The sequence below is a fragment of the Drosophila gunungcola genome, unplaced genomic scaffold (genome assembly GCF_025200985.1).
Source record: "Drosophila gunungcola strain Sukarami unplaced genomic scaffold, Dgunungcola_SK_2 000018F, whole genome shotgun sequence".
Lineage (NCBI taxonomy): Eukaryota > Metazoa > Arthropoda > Insecta > Diptera > Drosophilidae > Drosophila > Drosophila gunungcola.
Genome location: NW_026453200.1, coordinates 331,930 through 352,174, shown reverse-complemented (window position 1 = coordinate 352,174; position 20,245 = coordinate 331,930). Strand labels below are relative to the sequence as shown.

Here is a 20,245-nt window from a genome sequence, read left to right as displayed (position 1 = left end):
TATTTTTACTAAAGTATATATATTATATTTTTTAAGCGCCACAATTATATAAAAATTATGGGTAAATACAGGTTGTGTGTATAAAAAAACGTTAAGGCTTTGGTAGAATTTTTTTAAGAACAGGCACATTCTACAACCTGCATATCACTCCATGTGGAAATTTTCAGCTTGTCGCTGTGGTCTTCGTCTACATGCAATATTTCGAGCATTTCAAGTTTTGAAGGGGCACAGCACGGACGTGGTGCACGGCTATGATCCTCTTGCCATATAAGACTTTGCAATAGGGCGTGGTGATGGGCCGGATTGTGGCGCGGTGGACATCGTCCATGGCAATAGCCGGCATCAAATACTTTTGGCTGCAGTATAAACTCAAACCCCTTGATGTCCTTGAAGGCAACGTCCAACTGATTTCTGCAGCATCGTTGGTGCAATTTAAAGCAGTTGTTGTTCCATTTATCCTTCCGCCAAGTGGTGTCCTGATCCGTACGATGATGTACGTACTCTTCGCTTCTGTTATTAGCCAGCATAATGTGATGGACGTCCAAGTCGCCTTCTTGGTGGGACTTCAGGGAACCGTGTCCAATTATGTTTAAGACTGGCATGAGGTTAAAGCGTTCGTTGTTTGGAGCTGCTGGTTTTGCAGATGTTGATTGCGACGGACTAGAATCGCTTAGTATGCGAGCACCTACACTCTTACATCTATCACATTGAATTTCTATGCCCAAGTTTTCATGGCTTTTGTTCAACCACCCCCGAACAGCTTTGGTAACGTCGAATTCTATCCACTGAGTTCGGGTTTCTTCCAAACCAATATTTTCGAACTCGATTTTTCGAGACGCCAGCAACCTTCGTCTGTTCGCTGAAAGCAATTGATATACTTTAAGATTTAACTGCCGACTTCGGACTTTTTTGGACTGATTAGAGTTGACATCACCAGCATTACAATTATTTACTATATTCACCGCATTATCGTTTCCAGAAATGTGACTAAATTTTCTTTTTTTAGGTCCTTGCCATCGACGGAACGCTTTTGCCAGGGATGAGCTGTAGAGAAGCATAAGTCTTACATTGGCTTCGTCAATTTTATCATGGTAGATTTTGGCATCTTTTATATTTGTCAGTGGAAAGTGCAAAAGAATGTTTGTTTTATCTTGTTGTCCAAACTGTGGGTCTTCACTATTTCTTTCAATTTTGGAGTGTCTTAGCCTGCCTACACTTTTAAGTGATCTCTTATGACGCCATCGTCTGTGGCTAATGTCATTGACTTTGTTCGTGACAATGCTTAAAAAGTTTAGGTCTCCTATTGTTGAAGCTCCCATATAGTTGTTGAAGTAGTTCGTGCCCTTTTGCTGGTTATTCCGTAGACGATTTAGGTATTCTATATATTTGTTAGAATATTCATCTTGGCTTATATTGACCTGTAAATAGACAAAATCATTAAGGCCAATTTCGTATAATTATACTATTTTCTTACCTTTCTCATGTCTGGTATTTTCTTCATCCCAAGACCCTTTAGAACAAGGCGTTTGAGTCGGGCTTCGTCAACGCGTTTTGGATGTGTCACTTGCTTCGGCTGATTAGTTTGATTCCTAGCTTCTAATTGAATATCTCTGGTTTCTCTCTTTTGCCTATTTTGAACCGGTGCAGTGTCTTTCCACTCGAATGCTATTTTTTGATTGGGTATGTGAGGCAAGTAATTAGACTGGCTTATATTATTCAGACTATATTTATTTGAACTGACATTATAAAATGAGTCTCCGCTTTGTTTACTAATATTTTTAAAAAGACTGTTAAGAACCTTCTCCGTACTTGGTATTTTGGTTTTCGTTTTGGATTGTAGTTGATTGTTCTTTAGGCTCTCTGCTTCGTTTAAACTTTTAAGCGGCGAAATGCGAGTTTGCATATGTTCATTTTTTTGTTTATGTGATGAAGGCGATTCGTTTGAGCTTGACGTTTGGCGGAACATTCCATGACCACTGACTTGCTGCTGAGTTGGCAACAATAAAACAAGTATTAGCCATATTTGTGAGTACTTTAAGGGCCTTGTATGAAACTTGGTAAGTTTAGATGAAATATGCTTGGTGCAAGGCTGCCGTTTCAAAATATGTTTTACTTTTTTGACGTCTATTATATTTGCAATAGTGTGGCAAAAATATGTGTAAAAAATAATTTTTAAAATCCGGACAGACTTGTCCCCATTTGCTGACAATTTTGACGAATTGGGATTCCCAGCTCCACAACTGTGTTTTAAAAAATCGTAGCACTGTGGAATTTTTTGGTTTTTTGGCGTAAAGTTTGGTTTATTGTCTATTATCATGTTTTCTCCACATGGCCATCAAATTTCGTTTGAAATTGATAGTTACAAGATTCTTGTTCTTTCCATTCATTCGATCTTTACTCTCAAATTATCTAGCCTCTTCTTTTGTATTTATGTACACGCACAAAACTTTGATGTAAAATGTTTACGTCCACACTATGTAATTGTTTGTGTACATGAGTTCTGTGAGCATCTGTTGGCTTTAAGGTTCAGGAATTTGTTTTGTAGATTAATTTAAGGAAACAACACAAAATACTTTCGGGAAAAGTAAATAAACGATCAGAGTTCCCCGAAAATTTGTACATATTTTCGTCTCGTTCGCACTCTCATCCACATTCCCATGCACAATACCGAACCAGTTCGGGCGTTGCTTCGAATTCGACTAAAATACCCCACAGCGAACGCTTACTTAACAGCAGCAATATAAACAACATTCTCACACACCCACACATACTCCCACATACACTGGACATTTGCTTTCACAAACACACGCAAATGGCCACGCACAGTGTGACGTGAACATTCAACCATCGACCTGGCTGCTTCCATATGTACATCTTGCACGGGTATGTGTATTTCCGATCAGCATGCGTTCTCAATGCGTGCAATTCTCCTTTCGGTTTAGCAATGGCTGAATCACACGGGCACCTGGTACAATTTAAACTTGGGAAACGTTTAGTTTCGCTTCCACTGTTATTTCCAGACGAAGAAATGCCAAGCCACTCCACTAAGGGAAGAGACTCATAGCCTGATTCCATTGCCGCATTAGTGGACTTTTTAAATGGGCCTTAAATTGGCGCATTAGCATTAGGCATTGAATTTTGGCAAATGCAAAAGAATTAATTAAAAATAATTAATAAGAGCGAGTTTACTCAACGCTTTAATGCTCAGCAGGACATCCATAATGCGACCGAGGCATTTGCCAAGTTGGACGACAAGAAAGAGAAGCTGATGGTGTTGAATTTGCAGCGTGCGCTCTTGTTTTAAGTCACTTTAATACAAAATAGATTTTATTTTCGAAAGAAATCAAAAATTGCGCCAACCTTGCATATAAAAAACAGCTGTTTTAGTGGTGGCACAAAGAAAATATCGTTAAACATCGGTATTTTTTCTATAAACTTTCGGGGCGAACGATTTTTTTTCGCATTTATTTATCGCATTTATTTTAAATGCGGCATTTAGCCTTATGGGATTCCCTGTGTAATGAAATATAGGGCGGGGCCAGTGGTCGACTCACAAAATATTGACATCCTCTGTTGCTGCGCTGATACTAGTATTTTTAATAAAGAGCAAAAAAAAAAAAGGAAAACAGAAACAAAATATTTGTTTAGAGTATTTATAAAAGTTTTGAAATCCAAAACGAAAGTTTTTCCCAATCTTAAAAAAAAAAAATATAACAAACCTATTGGCTCTTTTAAAAAATATGAAACATCTCAAAATTGAAAACGAAAAATTTTGGGGTGCAAAAAAGGGTCGGAACATTTTAAAAAGTTAAACCCCGTTATACAAATTAAAAAAGTAATTTTTCTCTAAGTATATATATTCGTGATCAGCATCACCAGACGAATCATGTCTGTCCGTCCGCCTCTTCAACCGTCTGTCTGTCCGTCTGTCTGATCGTCCGTCCGACTGTCCGTATATCCGCTTCAACCCAAACTAGTCTCTTTAAGTTTAAAAGCTATATGGAATTTTTGGCGGACGTTTTTGTTTCTGCGAGAGGATAACGCTCGCCCAGGCAGCAATTTAAATACAGGGCACATATAAGCCATTTTTTAAAAGTTCAGATAACCATTTAACAACTAATCCAATGCATTAAAATAAAATAAAGTTGGAAAAAGTACTTCTAAAAGAGTTTAATAAGTTTGATAGACTTTCAAAAATATGACCCTTAAAAGATATTTCAAAATTCGTATTTTTAGGAGATACAGTTGATTTCGTAAAGTGGCGTCCGAGTCAATATAAATGTTTCCTAAACTTTAAATGCGTTTTTCTCGAAAGTTCCGTTTTTAAGGTGGTTGATATGATTCTTTTGAAATTTGGTATATATCTTGAACATCGCGTCTCTATCGGGTCTGCCTCGACCTTAAAAAATGTTGGTTAAAAACAATTTTTGTTTTCAAGTCGATGTCAGCCCGATGGCGGATTTTTACTAATAAAGAAGTTGTTCGATGATCTCTAAAATCATGTCAACCTGGACGCACCGCTTTTTTTTAAGACCCCAACCCCCCTGACTGTATCCCGGCGAATTTTGTTTATTATACCCTTGCAGAGGGTATTATAATTTCAGTCAGAAGTTTGCAACGCAGTGAAGGAGACATTTCCGACCCTATAAAGTATATATATTTTTGATCAGCATCACTAGTAGAGTCGATCTAGCCATGTCTGTCTGTCCGTCCGTCTGTCCGTCCGTTTATATGCAAACTAGTCTCTCAGTTTTAAAGCTATCTGCATGAAACTTTCCCAAAAGTTGTCTTTCTATTGCAGGTAGTATATAAGTCGGTACGAGCCGGATTGGACGACTATAGCATATAGCTCCCATAGGAACAATCGGAAAAATAAATGAAAAAAAATTATAACTTTTCTGTTTTTTAATTTTTTGTTTAGTTCTTCGACATATAGCAATGTTTAATTATTTCAGAATTATTGTATAAATTTTATCAAAATCGGACGTCTATAGCATATAGCTCCCATAGAAATAATAAAAATATATAAAATAACTATCTAATAATTGAGCTGCAAATCATCATAGTTTCAATCTTTTTCAGCACATACTCAAGTAAATCATAATTTAAATGTTTTCAAAAGTATTTAAGTAATGCAATAGCTGCAAGGGTATATGAACTTCGGCTTGCCGAAGTTTGCTTTCCTTCTTGTTTTTTGTTATTTTTGCTTTAAAATCCAGAATACCCTTTTAAGCCTAACAGGAATTGAGGTGCTATGCAGTTTTTAGATTTTGCACATTTGCCAAAGATTGCTTCCTTACTTGTTTTATTTATTTTCCCTTATGTTCCTTTAAATTTTAAAAATAAACAAATTTCTGAAAATAAGAACCAATGTTATGCGAATATGTTTTAAAACATCGAGGTAATATCAAGGATACAAAATTATAAATAGTCAAGCCGTAGCCTACAACTTTTCGGTCAGCCCTCGCTGAAGCATAACGACGTTTAAGCCCTTTGAGTTTAAATGGCCAAGAGCGGTTACCATTCAGTAAGTCATTCTTTTGGGTAAATATTTACTTTTCTGTCTTTTGTGAACACTTTTTTTGACTCCCGAGCAATTAAAAAAGCTGATATAAGCTATTTCCTTGTTTGTATTCGGGTGTGTGCCGGTTTAAAGGAAAAAATGTTGGGAGGAACATATTGCTCTTAAAAGGGGATATACATGCAAACGGTAAGAAGAAGGTATTTTTCATAACTTTCGAATAGGTTTTTGTGAACCGTTTAAAAATGGAGAAAAAGCAGTTTATCTTTGCGCTTTACGCTCGGAGCCAGTTTTCATTCCTCGCTTACATGCTCGATCTGACGTACTTAGAGATCGAATTCAAATTTAAAAATTTCACAGCAAACAAAAATTTACGGTCAAAAAATTTCGATTTACTTGTATATCCCTACTTACCCGGAAACTAAAATTTCACCATATACTCCACTTAAATTTTCAGCTGTCTGGCTTCCATTTTCGCCTTTGTTAAAGAAAAATTTTAAAATATGGCGAAGTTTTTCTTTGCCAGTCTCCATATTTATCGAGCTCTCAAAGCGTTTGTGTTATCGATCTCAAAAGTTTTCTAAACGGTTTCTTTTAGTACGAAAGCTCAACTTTCTAACCCCCTACCACCACCTACCAAAATTAAATCGGACTCATACAACGCGAGATACAGATCACTAAAGTCATCTTTTGTTTTAATACGAGAATACATTTTACTAGACCTTATATATTAAGAAAGATGGCAACGATATATGGGGCAAAAAATTTAAGCACAAAAAAATTTAGATATATTAATGGATTGCAAAAACATAAAGCCGCTAGTTTATAAACTCAGCCAGAAAAACTTCTTAATATCTTCCAAAAATAAATTTACCTAAATGGTCGGAGAAAGCATGTAACGGACACTATTCTTGATCAGCAAAAAGTATAAACCATATAAAACAAGAAAGAAAGCAAACTTCGGCAAGCCGAAGTTCATATCCCCTTGCAGCTATTGCAAGAATTAAATATTTAAAAAAAAATTAAAATTATGATTTACTTGCGTATGTGTTTAAAAACTTGAAGCTGTGATGATTTGCAGCTCAATTATTAGATAGTTATTTTATATATTATTGATTATTTCTATGGGAGCTATATGATATAGTCGTCCGATTTTGATGAAATTTAAACCGTAATTCTGAAATATTTATCCATAACTATATGTCAAAGAAGTAAAAAAAAGTTTAGAAACAGCAAAGTAATAATTTTGTTTGTATTTTTTTTCCGATTGTTCCTATGGGAGCTATATGCTATAGTCGTCCGATTTTGATGAAATTTAAACCGTAATTCTGAAATAGTTAACCATTACTATATGTCGAAGAACTAAGAGAATAATTTAAAAACGGCAAAGTTATAATTTTTTTTGTATTTGTTTTGCGATTGTTCCTATGGGAGCTATATGATATAGTCGTTCGATTTCGATGAAATTTAAATCGATATTGTGAAATATTCAACCATTACTATATGTCGAGGAACTAAAAAAAAAATTAAAAAACAGCAAAGTTATAATTTTTTTATTTATTTTTTCGATTGTTCCTATGGGAGCTATATGCTATAGTCGTCCGATCCGGCTCGTTCCGACTTATACACTTCCTGCAATAGAAAGACAACTTTTGGGAAAGTTTCATGCAGATAACTTTAAAACTGAGAGACTAGTTTGCGTAGAAACGGACGGACAGACGGACATGGCTAGATCGACTCGCCTAGTGATGCTGATCAAGAATATATATACTTTATAGGGTCGGAGATGTCTCCTTCACTGCGTTGCAAACTTCCGACTAAAATTATAATACCCTCTGCAAGGGTATAAAAAGGTACCCACATATGGTCCTTTTTTTTTCCAAAAATCATATAAAATATATATATAAGTTTCTGTAAGTCTCTGAGGCGCTTGGCCGCTGCTCTGCCGGCAAAACACTTTCCTATCCCTATCATAAGATAGGGCCGTGGTGATCACTGATCTAGAGAAACAGAGTGAACGAACTGTTAGCGGGGATTGTAAGCTAGCAGAAAGAATTAATATGATGGTTTTTTTTAATTTCAGAATAAGACTTCATAATTTTTTTTTAATGTCAAATTGGGTATTCCCGAAACGTCTGAATCTCTGAGTTGCTGAGAATTCAGCAAGAATTTTCAGCAATTGAGGGAACTACCTAAAATATTTCCTGCTGGAATTGTCACACTGCTGTTTCACCAAACAGCCGTTGAAAATTGTACTAGCTTTGTTTGTCTTAGCTATTGCTTGAATTCGAGGAAAATGCCCAGGAAACTTCTTTATTGGCATATATTTGGGAGTTACTTTTATGTTGGGTATAGTGTTGCCTTCTTTATTTTAGTTAGAAAGAGCGACTACCCTGGCTTTTCAGCAATTCGACAACATTTTCAGCAGCCTCTTGTTGCTGAAGTTCTGAAATTTTAGAAAGTTTAATTTGTATGGAACAGCTGATAAGCAGCTGACGAACAGCTGACTGCTTTTAAGCAATTCAGATATTCAGATGTTTTTCTTTTATTTTCACATAAATACCATGGTTTGAAGAAGAAAATCTAGGCGACCAACTTTCCAAAAACTTTTCACTTTGTGTTATTGTACAGTGCGTTATTAAAATAAATAAAAAAGTTTACCATAAATGAAACGTCCGCTTATTATGGTTTATGTACAAATAACAACTATTTATATATGCACTACACTATCACTGTGGACATCCATTCAAATAGGTGACGAACCGCACGAAAAGTGCGTCGCAGTTATACAAATTGAAAATCTGTTTTCCGAAAACTCTGAAGTAAATGAAGTATTCAAGCGAAGGAACCGATTGTTCCTAAATGACTTTGAAATCTGTAATTTATAATTAAAACAACTTGGAAGTTTGGATTTTTTTTTTTTGCTGAATCAGAGCGATTTAAATAAAACGCGATAATAATTTTTAGTTTCTTAATATATACAAGGTAGAAAAGCAGGTGAGATTGTTTCTGAATGGATTATAAGACTCGAAAGTTAAGCTCAGATCACTTAATACACACTGATCTGCTGAGGTCCAGATAAATATATCCATAACATAAGCGGCTGTAACTCAAAGTCCTGACAAGTCGAACCAGTCTTATTGGCTATGAGGAGTACGACTAAAGGTATTTATAATTCTAAGGTACATTTAACTATTTGTATGTCTATATCATCCATGAACAAGTACTGATGCAACTCCGCTTATAAATTTTTTTTCGGCACGAAGTTGATTTTTTTTGAAATTTTGGGGTTGCAGTGCTTTCGTCTCGCGCTGACATGTTTTATTTATTTATATATCTATTTTTACATACATACAAGCCCAAATACATGTAGTAGATGCACAGAACAGCCTTCTGCGATACCACCGATAAAATCCAAATATTTTAAATGGGTCACTAAATTGCTAAGCATTATTTTGTAGGGGACACTTCCATTCAGTACAGTAGATCATAAGAGATGCACACCGAGGATTCCACTTGTTGCACACTGATGTACTGTGCACTAATGTTAGGTTGTGCCCGTATACCCGTACTTCAATTTGGCTCTGGCAGAACCCTCTTCTTAAATCATTATTAAATTAAATTGTATGTACGAATTTCAACAACCAGCCCCCCTATATTTAAGCGTCGCTTATGTTGTCACGTCACTACATAGACGTTCCGATTTGAGGAACAAAGCACCATTTTAGGTGGTTAGATACTCAGTTTGATGCAAGCAAGTGGCCTGCGAGGGTGCTGTTCTCGTGATCACGCGCAACTCAGACGAATTCGGGTCTAGCCTTGAGCTCTAGCGCTCGATTGTCCTAGATCTATTCTCGTCCTTTGCATTCTAAGTACAGTTCCTTCAAAAGAGAACTCTTTCGAAATGTACAGCAACTGCGCAAACGACGGCGACGGGGGAGGAGAAGGGCGGAAGCACGAATCCATTGAAATGAGCAAAGAATTGGGTCACGCACCAAGTCTACAGCCCAACCCGCCAAAAAGTACGGACGCCCCCAATAAACAGCAGGTAGGTGCAGGACGAGTTAAATACAAAATATTTTAGAAAGTATCTTCTCTTGAGCGTTAAATAATTTTCAAACCCACGCAGATGGTTCTACAATTTTGTCAAAAATGTGCAAAGCAATAAAAAGCAATAGCCATTCAGTTTCAAAACTACACAACTCGTTAAAAATTTCCTTTTAGTCGTTCTATTAAATTATGTTGAATCAATATACCTCTTAGGATGGCAGAAAGTTAACAACGATCACTTCGCGCAAAATTTCTGAAATGGAATTTTGTGAAGGATTATGAACACGTGCAAAGGTGTAGGAAAATTATTGACGCTCTTATAAATAGAGATACTTCTTATTTTCTGAAATTTTGTTTGGTTTCAGAAAATATCGTTCCAAAAAATGTTTACCGACCAAATTAGTTAAAAAAAACTTGTTAACTTTATAGTATAACAGAAGATAAATCAAAATATTTGTATTTTTTAGTCCCAAATCAACCAGCTAGGAAATAGATGGCAATTTGTCCTGTCCTTATAATACCTGTACACCCTTGAACAAAGCATCGAATTGGTACGATTGAAAACAATGTTGATCCCTATACTCCAATTGCTCTTGAACTCAATATACAAATTGTCAAACTGTTTTTGATTGCCTTGTGGTATGAACTTGCAACCATGGTAGACGTCCCCAATTTACATAAACCTGAATTATTTCGTGAGGCAAAGGAACCTTTTTTTTGTGGAATACCTTTGCCTTAACTTGATTCTTTAAACAGTTGTCTTCTTATCATCATCCAATACCTAACTTGATCGACCACCAATCATTTCAAATTTAAGAAAAAATATCTTTGTCAAAAATACTTGTAGATCTTGTTGGAAAACACATCTTATATGATAAGACTTTTTTGCGTTGATAGCTATCAAGAAAATGTAAAAAAGTGCTGGCGCTCAGTTAACTGGTCCTAGGTTGGATAACTGGACTCTTATCTATATTTCACAATATTTTCCAAGACTTGATGCTTGAAAACATTTCACTTATTTTAAAAAGCGACGCAGGCAAAACAATTCAATTTTAAATGCTGTTAAATAAACTTTACGTAAAAAAGTCACAACAAATAAAATGTGTGTTTGAATTAAATAAATACTATTGAAGATCGTACGTTCAAGACATTGAAATTATATCTCGAAGACCTGTGCAAAATTTCATTAAGATCGGTTGAGTAGTTCGCGTCCAGAACTATCTCCAATTTAGGACAATATTCTAGAGGATATAATTTTTACAAAATATTTCTTTTTGACTTATTAATAATTTGACAGTTCAGAATTACGCTTTTAATTTTATTAAAATCGGAAAACGATATCATATAGCTTTCATAGGAACTATCGAATAATTGAGCTGCAAATCATCATAAACATATACGCAAGTTAATCATAATTTTAATGTTTTCAAGAATATTTAATTTTTGCAATAGCTGCAAAGGTATATTTTGTACATTTTTGAAATAGGTACAACGGGATAAAATTGTGAGTTGTTTTTACTGTTGTTTTATCAAATTTAGTTAGTGTTCATTGACAAGTCAAAACATATACTCAAGTTTCTAATTGTCAAAGGCGGATGCTCTACGTGATAATACATAATTGCCAAGATAACTTTTACAGTTCAAATTACATATAATGCTAAAAATATTTTCCTTTTATCAACGGACTTATATTGTTTTTTTCAGTTGGTAAAAATTGAACAACTCCCAGAACGCGGATCATGGTCTTCGAAAATGGATTTCATTCTGTCAGTAGTGGGACTAGCAATCGGCTTGGGAAACGTTTGGCGATTTCCTTATTTGTGCTACAAAAACGGAGGCGGTGCTTTCATACTACCATATATAATAACGCTGTTTTTAGCTGGAATTCCGATGTTTTTCATGGAGTTAGCTCTTGGTCAAATGTTGACCATTGGTGGTCTTGGTGTATTTAAAATAGCCCCCATATTCAAAGGTAAGATTTAAATTAAACAGTAAACAAAACAGGAAAGAAAGCAAACTTCGGCAAGCCGAAGTTCATATACCCTTGCAGCTATTGCAAGAACTAAATATTTTTGAAAACATTAAAATTATGATTTACTTGCGTACATGCTTAAAAACATTCAAGCTATGATGATTTGCAGCTCAATTATTAGATAGTTATTTTATATATTATTGATTATTTCTATGGGAGCTATATGATATAGTCGTCCGATTTTGATGAAATTTAAACCATAATTCTGAAATATTTAACCATTACTATAAGTCGAAGAACTAAAAAAAAAATTAAAAAACAGCAAAGTTATAATTTTTTTAAACTTATTTTTGCGATTGTTCCTATGGGAGCTATATGCTATAGTCGTCCGATCCGGCTCGTTCCGACTTATATACTACCTGCAATAGAAAGACAACTTTTGGGAAAGTTTCATGCAGATAGCTTTAAAACTGAGAGACTAGTTTGCATATAAACGGACGGACAGACGGAGAGACGGACGGACAGACGGACATGGCTAGATCGACTCGTCTAGTGATGCTGATCAAGAATATATATACTTTATAGGGTCGGAAATGTCTCCTTCACTGCGTTGCAAACTTCTGACTGAAATTATAATACCCTCTGCAAGGGTATAAAAATGGTTGATGAAATAAGAAACCGGAGACAATTGTCATTCAAGCTAACTTTTAAAAGGTCGTAATTTTTTTAAAGATTGTTTTTAAGAATTAGGCAACGTTTATTCCATTTCTTTTTTGATAAGATTATAGGGATAGTTTTTAATTTTTGAGCATACATTAGTTTAATTTTCTAAAGAAGTTTTTTTTGCATAAAAATACTTTTGTTTTCTATAAATATGAATAAAAAAGTTTTAATACCCTTGCAGACTTTGCCGAAGTGCGAAAGTAGCGAGAAGAATAACAAAAGTGTAAAATAAACCCGAATCCAAAGAACAAATATGATAAAAATGGTTTCGGGAGTATATAGACAACTATATTGATTGACAAGAACTTTTACCCCGAGCAAGGTATACATAAATAAATTAAAAAGCTTTTATACTGCAAAAATGTCAAATAAAAATGTTGCAAACTTCTGACTGATATTATAATACCCTCTGCAAGGGTAGAACAAGCTATCGATGACCGAAATCGGTTAAGCACAACTGGAGATAAAAAATAAAATTGGCATGAAAAGAGGTGAAAAACGATATTTACACTTTTAAAAAAATGGTTCCATACACAAAATGTTGAGTATCATTTTTTGAATCAGGGTGTCCATCTGCACAGGAAAATATAAGTTTTAAGATTTAAATTGGTAAAACAGTGATATTATTCAAATATTTTATGGACTATTTAATTTTTGCTTTAGCTGTAAGGGTATATGAACTTCGGCTTGCCGAAGTTTGCTTAGTTTTTTTTTAATTTTTGACAATGGTTAAATAGTTCAGACTTACACTTTTAATTTTATTTAAATAAAATAGCTACTATAGGAACGATCGAATAATTGAGCTGAAAATCATCCATAGTTCAATGTGTTAAAGAATGTTTAAGTTCTGCAACAGTTGCAAAAATGTTAATGTTTAATAGTTAATATGTAATACTGTAACGTTTTATTCAACAAATACATCATACCTTTTGGGGGGAACATGTTATCATAATAATTTTAAAGTCTATTTGAATTTATTTAATCCGATATATCTCGATCCTTCAGATTAATATCGCATTAGACTATCGCAAGGATCCCTTCAGATGTGCTTCTACTTTAGACTTCTCTGAATAATTGTAAATACGCTCAGTAATAACAGTATTTACCCTACAGATATTATACTGTAATAAAACACATTACTGTTGATTCAAGTGCACATTTTGTGAGCACGCTTATTATTAACTATTCTTCCTAATTTAATTTAAGGAATTGGATATGCTGCTGCCGTTATGTCATGTTGGATGAATGTTTACTATATTGTGATTCTGGCTTGGGCGGTATTCTACTTCTTCATGTCCATGAGAGCAGGTATGTAGTTAGTCTATCATGAACAACCGAAATATTGATAAAAACTTCGTTGATTTTATTTATTATATATATATATATATATATATATATATATATTTATTTATTTATTTATTTAGTTATTTATTTATTCGCTAATGGATAAATCCTTATCTGGCTTATCGGCTAACTTAACTTTAAAACTAAATATTAATTAAATAATAAAAAAATATTCCCTAAGCAATTGCTTGAGCACATCCTTCTTGGATCCGCAAACCAATCGAATAATTAGTGGCAAAGAGCTCAAAAGTCTTAAAGTTCTTAGGATTGGCTCACTCCGCGCATAGTTAGTTAGTTAGTTAGTTAGTTAGTTAGTTAGTCCTCGCGGCACTTTCAAAAAATGGTATGACGGTACGGAGACTCCTGGCAGGGATATTGAATTTAATTGAGCTTAATATGAAGGGACTATCAATATCACCAATTATAACATCGTTGATAAAGAGCAAGCTTGCTATCGAACGCCGATCTACTAGACGGCAGGTATGCAGTACGCAACATTGGCTAGAGTAAATTTTAGGTACTTTTCCTGCAGCCTCTCAATTCTATTAATATAATATGATCACTACCGGAAGGGTTCCAAATAGCTGATAGCCAGATAAATAAATAAATAAATAAATAAGGGAATCATATTCCACTCTTGAACGCACTAATGCCGAGAACACTGTCAGTCGTGAGTATGTGTCCCTAAAAAGTACAGTGTTTCTTTTGACAAATCCGAACATTGCATATGCCTTCGGCAGAATATGGTTTGTATGGTTAATAAACAAAAATTTAGCGTCGAAGAGGACCCCAAGTGCAGAGAGTGAGTGGTTATTAATAACATGTGTAGAAAGAATATTTAAGATACATTTCAACTATAGCTGCAAATTGTTCTGCATACACCATAAACTGATTTTGTTCAAGTCCGATTTTAGCAAATAACTGTCATTTAAGGAACTAACTGGCATGTAAATTTCTCTCCTTCTCTAATATTTGTATATGCACTCCAACATGTGTCAATACTATATTTCAGATGTGCCCTGGAGGACGTGTAACAACTGGTGGAACACAGTCAACTGCGTCAGTCAATACGAAAGACAGAACTTACACTGCTGGGATAAGATGCTTAATGGCACCGCTAAAAAGGTCTGCTCCGTAGCTGCTGTGAACATTACATCTTCCGAACTCACAGATCCAGTCAAAGAATTTTGGGAGTACGTAGATTATCTGTCTATCTGTCTATCTGACTATCTGACTATATGTCTATGTGCGCATTACATTAATATATTTTTAAGGCGTCGTGCACTTCAAATATCACATGGCATTGAGGAGATTGGAAACATTCGCTGGGAGTTGGCCGGAACCCTATTACTTGTCTGGATTCTGTGCTACTTTTGTATTTGGAAAGGCGTGAAATGGACAGGAAAAGTAGTCTATTTTACTGCCCTATTTCCCTATGTTCTTCTGACGGTTCTGCTGGTTCGGGGAATAACTTTGCCTGGAGCATTCGAGGGCATTAAATTTTATATTATTCCCAACTTTTCAAAGTTATCTAATTCCGAGGTAAGTTTACAATATTTTAATATGTATTTCATTTTATTTCCAAAAGGCAAATCTTATGGCTTTTGATAAACACTTAGTGATAGGACTGGAACTGAACATTTTTTTTATTTTAAGTTAATTACAAAAATTGAAGGTATTTGATTTTACAAACAGAAGTCACTATTTCGAAAAGTTTAAGCTTAGCCTTTTGCCAAACTTGGAAGATTGTGGTGCAATTAGTTTTAAAATGTTATGTATTGATTTTTATTCCCTTTTTATACCAGAGGGTATTATAATTTCAGTCAGAAGCTTGCAACGCAGTGAAGGAGACATTTCCGACCCTATAAAGTATATATATCCTTGATCTTGATCAACATCACTAGGCGAGTCGATCTAGCCATGTCTATACGTCCGTCCGTCTTTCCGTCTGTCCGTCTGTCCGTCTGTACGTTCGTTTCTAAGCTTTAAGCTTTAAGTTAAAGTCGTCCGATTTTGATGAAATTTAAACCGTAATTCTGAAATATTTAACCTTTTCTATCTGCCGAAGAACAAAAAAAATTAAAAAACAGCAAAGTTATAATTTTTTTCTTCATTTTTTTCCCGATTGTTCATATGGGAGCTATATGTTGCACAAGCTCCTTTTCCGTGAGAACTGGCAACAAAATTGTAAATTAATATTACACATCTGATTTGTTTCGAAATATGGGTCAAACATATTTATTTTTAAATTGTGTGCTGCTGCCATCAGAACGTATACCCAAAAAATATCTCTGAGTGTCAATTTAACAAGTGTGGTTCATTTTGAAACTACTCGTGGTATCAGTTTTTGGGATCAACTGATCCTATATGAGTGGCAACGGGCCATTACGCGGCTTAAAAAATGGAATTTGGCGCTAAATAGATTCAATTGGCTGAAATCAGGGTCAATTCGGCACTAACAATCGGTTGTTTTGATTTTCGAAAATGCACGTTTTTTCAGATAGATAGTAATTAAATCATTAAAGTTAAGTTTAATTGACATAGCACAATAGAAAGCAAAGCCCACTTGCAATTATATATAAATGCATGATTTTTGTTTTCAAGAATATTGTTTTGGGGACATATTAATACTACAACATAAATGATCCTACAAATTCCTCAAGTTAGTCTCATATTAATACCAAATAATGTCAAATGGACCCTTAAATGAACCCAAGTATAAGGCAATGAATAATTGCATATTAACACCCAAAATTGCATATTGATAATTTGGAAAATATCAATCGTTCACAATAGGTGTCAATTTGATGATCTTCTTATTAAAAACTTCATACCACTCAACAGTGTCACATTGAACCCTAAATAGGGGCATATTGTTACGGTTTTTTGGGTGTATAAATATAATTTATTATACCCTTGCAGAGGGTATTATAATTTCAGTCAGAAGTTTGCAACGCAGTGAAGGAGACATCTCCGACCCTATAAAGTATATATATTCTTGATCAGAGTCGATCTAGCCATGTCCGTCTGTCCGTCCGTCTGTCAGTCTGTCCGTTCGTTTATATGCAAACTAGTCTCTCAGTTTTAAAGCTATCTGCATGAAACTTTCCCAAAAGTTGTCTTCCTATTGCAGGTAGTATATAAGTCGGAACGAGCCGCATCGGACGACTATAGCATATAGCTCCTATAGGAACAATCGGAAAAATAAATGATAAAAAATTATAACTTTGCTGTTTTTCAATTTTTGATTAGTTTTTGACATTTAGTAAAGGTTTAATATTTCAGAATTACGGCTTAAATGGGAACAATTAAAATACTAAAAAAATGTTTTTTTTTTAATTTAACTTTTTTATTTTGTAATTTTTTTTAGAAATTCTTTTTGATTAATTAATAATTTGACTGTTCAAAATTAGGCTTTTAATTTTATTAAAATCGGAAAACGATATCATGTAGCTGTCATAGGAACTATCAAATAATTGAGCTGCAAATCATCACAGCTTCAAGTAAATCATAATTGTAATGTTTTCAAGAATATTTAATATTTGCAATAGCTGCAAGGTTATATGAACTTCGGCTTGCCGAAGTTTACTTCCTTTCTTGTTTTTAGTTTAAAATAAAGAGTTCAGAACACACCAAACAAAAAAAAAGAACAAATTTCGGCAAAAAGAAGTTTTTATGCCCTCGCAGCTATTGCAAAAATGATATATTCTTGAAACATTTAAATTTCGATTTATATGAGTATATGTTTAAAAACATTGAAGCTATGATGATTTTCAGCTCAATTATTCCATCGTTCCTACAGCTATAGGATATGGGTTTCTGATTTAAATGAAATTATAAGCGTAAATTTCAGTCAGAAGCTTGCAACGCAGTGAAGTCGACATTTCCGATCCTTTAAAGTATACATATATATTCTTGATCAGTATCTCTAGGAGAGTTGATCTAGCCATGTCCGTCTGTCCGTCCGTCTGTTTCTACGCATGAAACTTTCCGAAAAGCTGTCTTCCTGTTGCAGGTAGTATGATATTTAAGTATATCATAGAGCTCCCACAGGAGCAATCGAAGAAAAAAAAAAAAAATTTCTCTATTTAAGTATTTTTTGTTCTTCGATATACAGTTGTGGTTTATTGTTTTAGAATTAAGTCTAAATTTAAATTTTAACATAATCAATTTCATTAAAATGGGAAAAAAATATCAAACAGCTGCTGTAGGAAGGAGCGAATGATTAATAGATGAATCTGGCTTATTTCCGAGCACTTTTAGTCGGCGAACAATCAAAGGTTTTTGTTTTGGTTATTGAGCTGATGACTTTAGATGTCTTATCGGTTTAACAAAATGAAGATTCTGCGGCCTTAAATTGTTAAGTTACAATATAGTTTTGTTGTCCTAATTAAATTATTTTTTGTTCGTTCTGGTAGTTCGGTAGTACGGTAGTAGGGTAGTAGGGTAGTACTAAGTATAAATAAATCGTATATTGTCGAAATGTATTTCAGGTCTGGATAGATGCTGTCACGCAGATATTTTTCTCATACGGACTTGGACTCGGCACTCTGGTTGCCCTAGGAAGCTACAACAAGTTCACCAATAATGTGTACAAGTACGTGGTTATTGCGCAGTCCGGTCAAGCCAAGTGCATCAAATCAATTCAAATTTTCAGAGACGCACTCATCGTGTGCACAGTCAACTCCAGCACCAGTATGTTCGCTGGCTTCGTCATATTCTCAGTCATAGGGTTCATGGCCCACGAGCAGCAGCGACCAGTGGCCGAAGTGGCTGCCTCAGGACCTGGCCTGGCCTTCCTGGTGTATCCTTCGGCAGTGCTGCAGCTGCCGGGCTCGCCAATGTGGTCCTGCCTGTTCTTCTTTATGCTCCTGCTGATTGGCTTGGACTCGCAGTTCTGCACAATGGAGGGCTTCATCACTGCGATCATTGACGAGTGGCCCCAGTTGCTGCGGAAGCGCAAAGAAATCTTCATTGCGATTGTATGCGCCCTTAGCTACATTGTGGGCCTAACCTGCATTACACAGGTAAGTTTCAGGACTGGACCATTGCAACGCTGACTTCATGGGGTGCGACTGCCTTTTTAGGGCGGCATGTACATATTCCAAATACTGGATTCGTACGCAGTCAGCGGCTTTTGCCTACTGTGGCTCATTTTCTTCGAGTGCGTCTCGATATCTTGGTGCTACGGAGTTGATCGGTTCTATGATGGAATAAAGGACATGATCGGCTACTACCCAACGGTCTGGTGGAAGTTCTGTTGGTGTGTCACCACCCCTGCTATATGCTTGGTAAGTACCTCCTAAAATCAGGCACTTCTTTTATGACCACTAATTTATCTTCTTTACAGGGCGTCTTCTTTTTCAACATTGTGCAGTGGACTCCTATAAAGTACTTGGACTACAACTACCCTTGGTGGGCGCACGCTTTTGGTTGGTTTACGGCACTGTCGTCCATGCTCTATATTCCCATATATATGTTCTGGTTGTGGAAGCGAACTCCTGGTGACCTCAGTGAGGTATTATGCACTTTTTATGCACTTTAAAATGCTCAATTAAACTATAAACTTACAAACTTGATTCCCTTTAGAAAATCCGAGCTATTGTTCGAATAGACGAAGACGTGCCCCGGTTACGCGAGAAAATGCAGAGAGAAGCTTATGCCAAAGAGGTTGAATTTAATTCCTTATAGACGTATTTAAGTTATTTCATAAAATGTTAGGGACCTTTTCGTTTACCAATTCGTTCAGCTAAATTCGATTTTAAATAGTTTGCTTTACTTGGGAAATCATTTCTAATTTAGACCGACTAGTATAGAAACGATTTGTTTGATCTTTGGAATCCACTTTCCTGTCTTCACCTTAATCTTTGCAATAAACCGTTGTAATAGTTTTATATTTTTATTAACCCATTCTTTATTACCTGAAAGCTAGTCTAATAATCAAGCACAACAAAATCTAGGGTTTTCAATGGTTATTGGTGTGTTTTATGTGGTACTTACTCAAAAGTAGAACGCTGGATATTTAGAGTGATTGAAATCTTGAATTTCTGAATACTCTGCTTTTGGAGAAGAGTTATCTACATGAGTACAGTGCAGGATTTCAAAACCAATTTAACCAATTCTCCCTTAAGAAAATAATCGATATGTTCTCGGCCTGCCAGTGCCAAGTTCTCATCCATTAGATTAGGTTACTTGATATAATAAATACAAAAGAGGTTTCAATTTCTGTTGCAAATGTAAAAATTTAAGCCAAATCAGTGAATGCACTGCAAATTTTATGAGGGGCAGCACAGCAAATATGCAGAAACAAGTGCATTTATGCTTTTGTCAGGATCAGGATCAAACTTACCTTTTATCAGTTTGATATATATATATTTTTCAAAAACTGGCACAGATTAGAAGGTATTTTGCAATTTAGTAATGTTTAGAAATAAGACATGGGTATCCCACAATGAAATCGCATTCATGTAATATAAGTTTGTCTTTACTTATATATATATTATATATAGAGGTATATAAATATGTATTAATTTATTTCAATGTCCTGATGGTGCTTCGGGCATTGCTCTGTAAATTATCTATAAAATGTCTAAATGTTGCTTAACGTGTCAAATAAATCCAATATCCACTCAACA

The 20,245-nt window shown here is 35.0% G+C and overlaps 2 protein-coding genes across 4 annotated transcripts; one reads left to right on the top strand and one right to left on the bottom strand.

The window, feature by feature from the left end:
• On the bottom strand, window positions 1-2,716 carry LOC128263796 (uncharacterized). The gene is made up of 2 exons (XM_052999031.1): window positions 1,475-2,716; window positions 1-1,418 (listed from the first exon to the last, which is right to left on the bottom strand). Exons 1-2 carry the CDS (start codon window positions 2,315-2,317, stop codon window positions 114-116), a joined length of 2,148 nt encoding a protein of 715 aa, XP_052854991.1. The 5' UTR covers window positions 2,318-2,716; the 3' UTR covers window positions 1-113.
• A 6,489-nt stretch (window positions 2,717-9,205) lies between these two features.
• LOC128263799 (sodium- and chloride-dependent GABA transporter 1) lies at window positions 9,206-20,243 on the top strand. Of its 3 annotated transcripts, XM_052999038.1 has the most exons (10): window positions 9,206-9,569; window positions 11,276-11,543; window positions 13,473-13,574; window positions 14,623-14,803; window positions 14,885-15,152; window positions 18,104-18,207; window positions 18,268-18,637; window positions 18,698-18,901; window positions 18,961-19,128; window positions 19,200-20,243. In XM_052999038.1, exons 1-10 carry the CDS (start codon window positions 9,426-9,428, stop codon window positions 19,299-19,301), a joined length of 1,911 nt encoding a protein of 636 aa, XP_052854998.1. In that variant the 5' UTR covers window positions 9,206-9,425; the 3' UTR covers window positions 19,302-20,243. The 3 variants fall into 3 exon arrangements, 2 of the variants coding, with proteins under 2 accessions (XP_052854998.1, XP_052854999.1); XR_008268517.1 differs by lacking the exons at window positions 18,961-19,128; window positions 19,200-20,243 and having other exon boundaries at window positions 18,270-18,637; window positions 18,698-18,837; XM_052999039.1 differs by lacking the exons at window positions 18,961-19,128; window positions 19,200-20,243 and having other exon boundaries at window positions 18,738-18,827.
• Window positions 20,244-20,245: the final 2 nt, after the last annotated feature.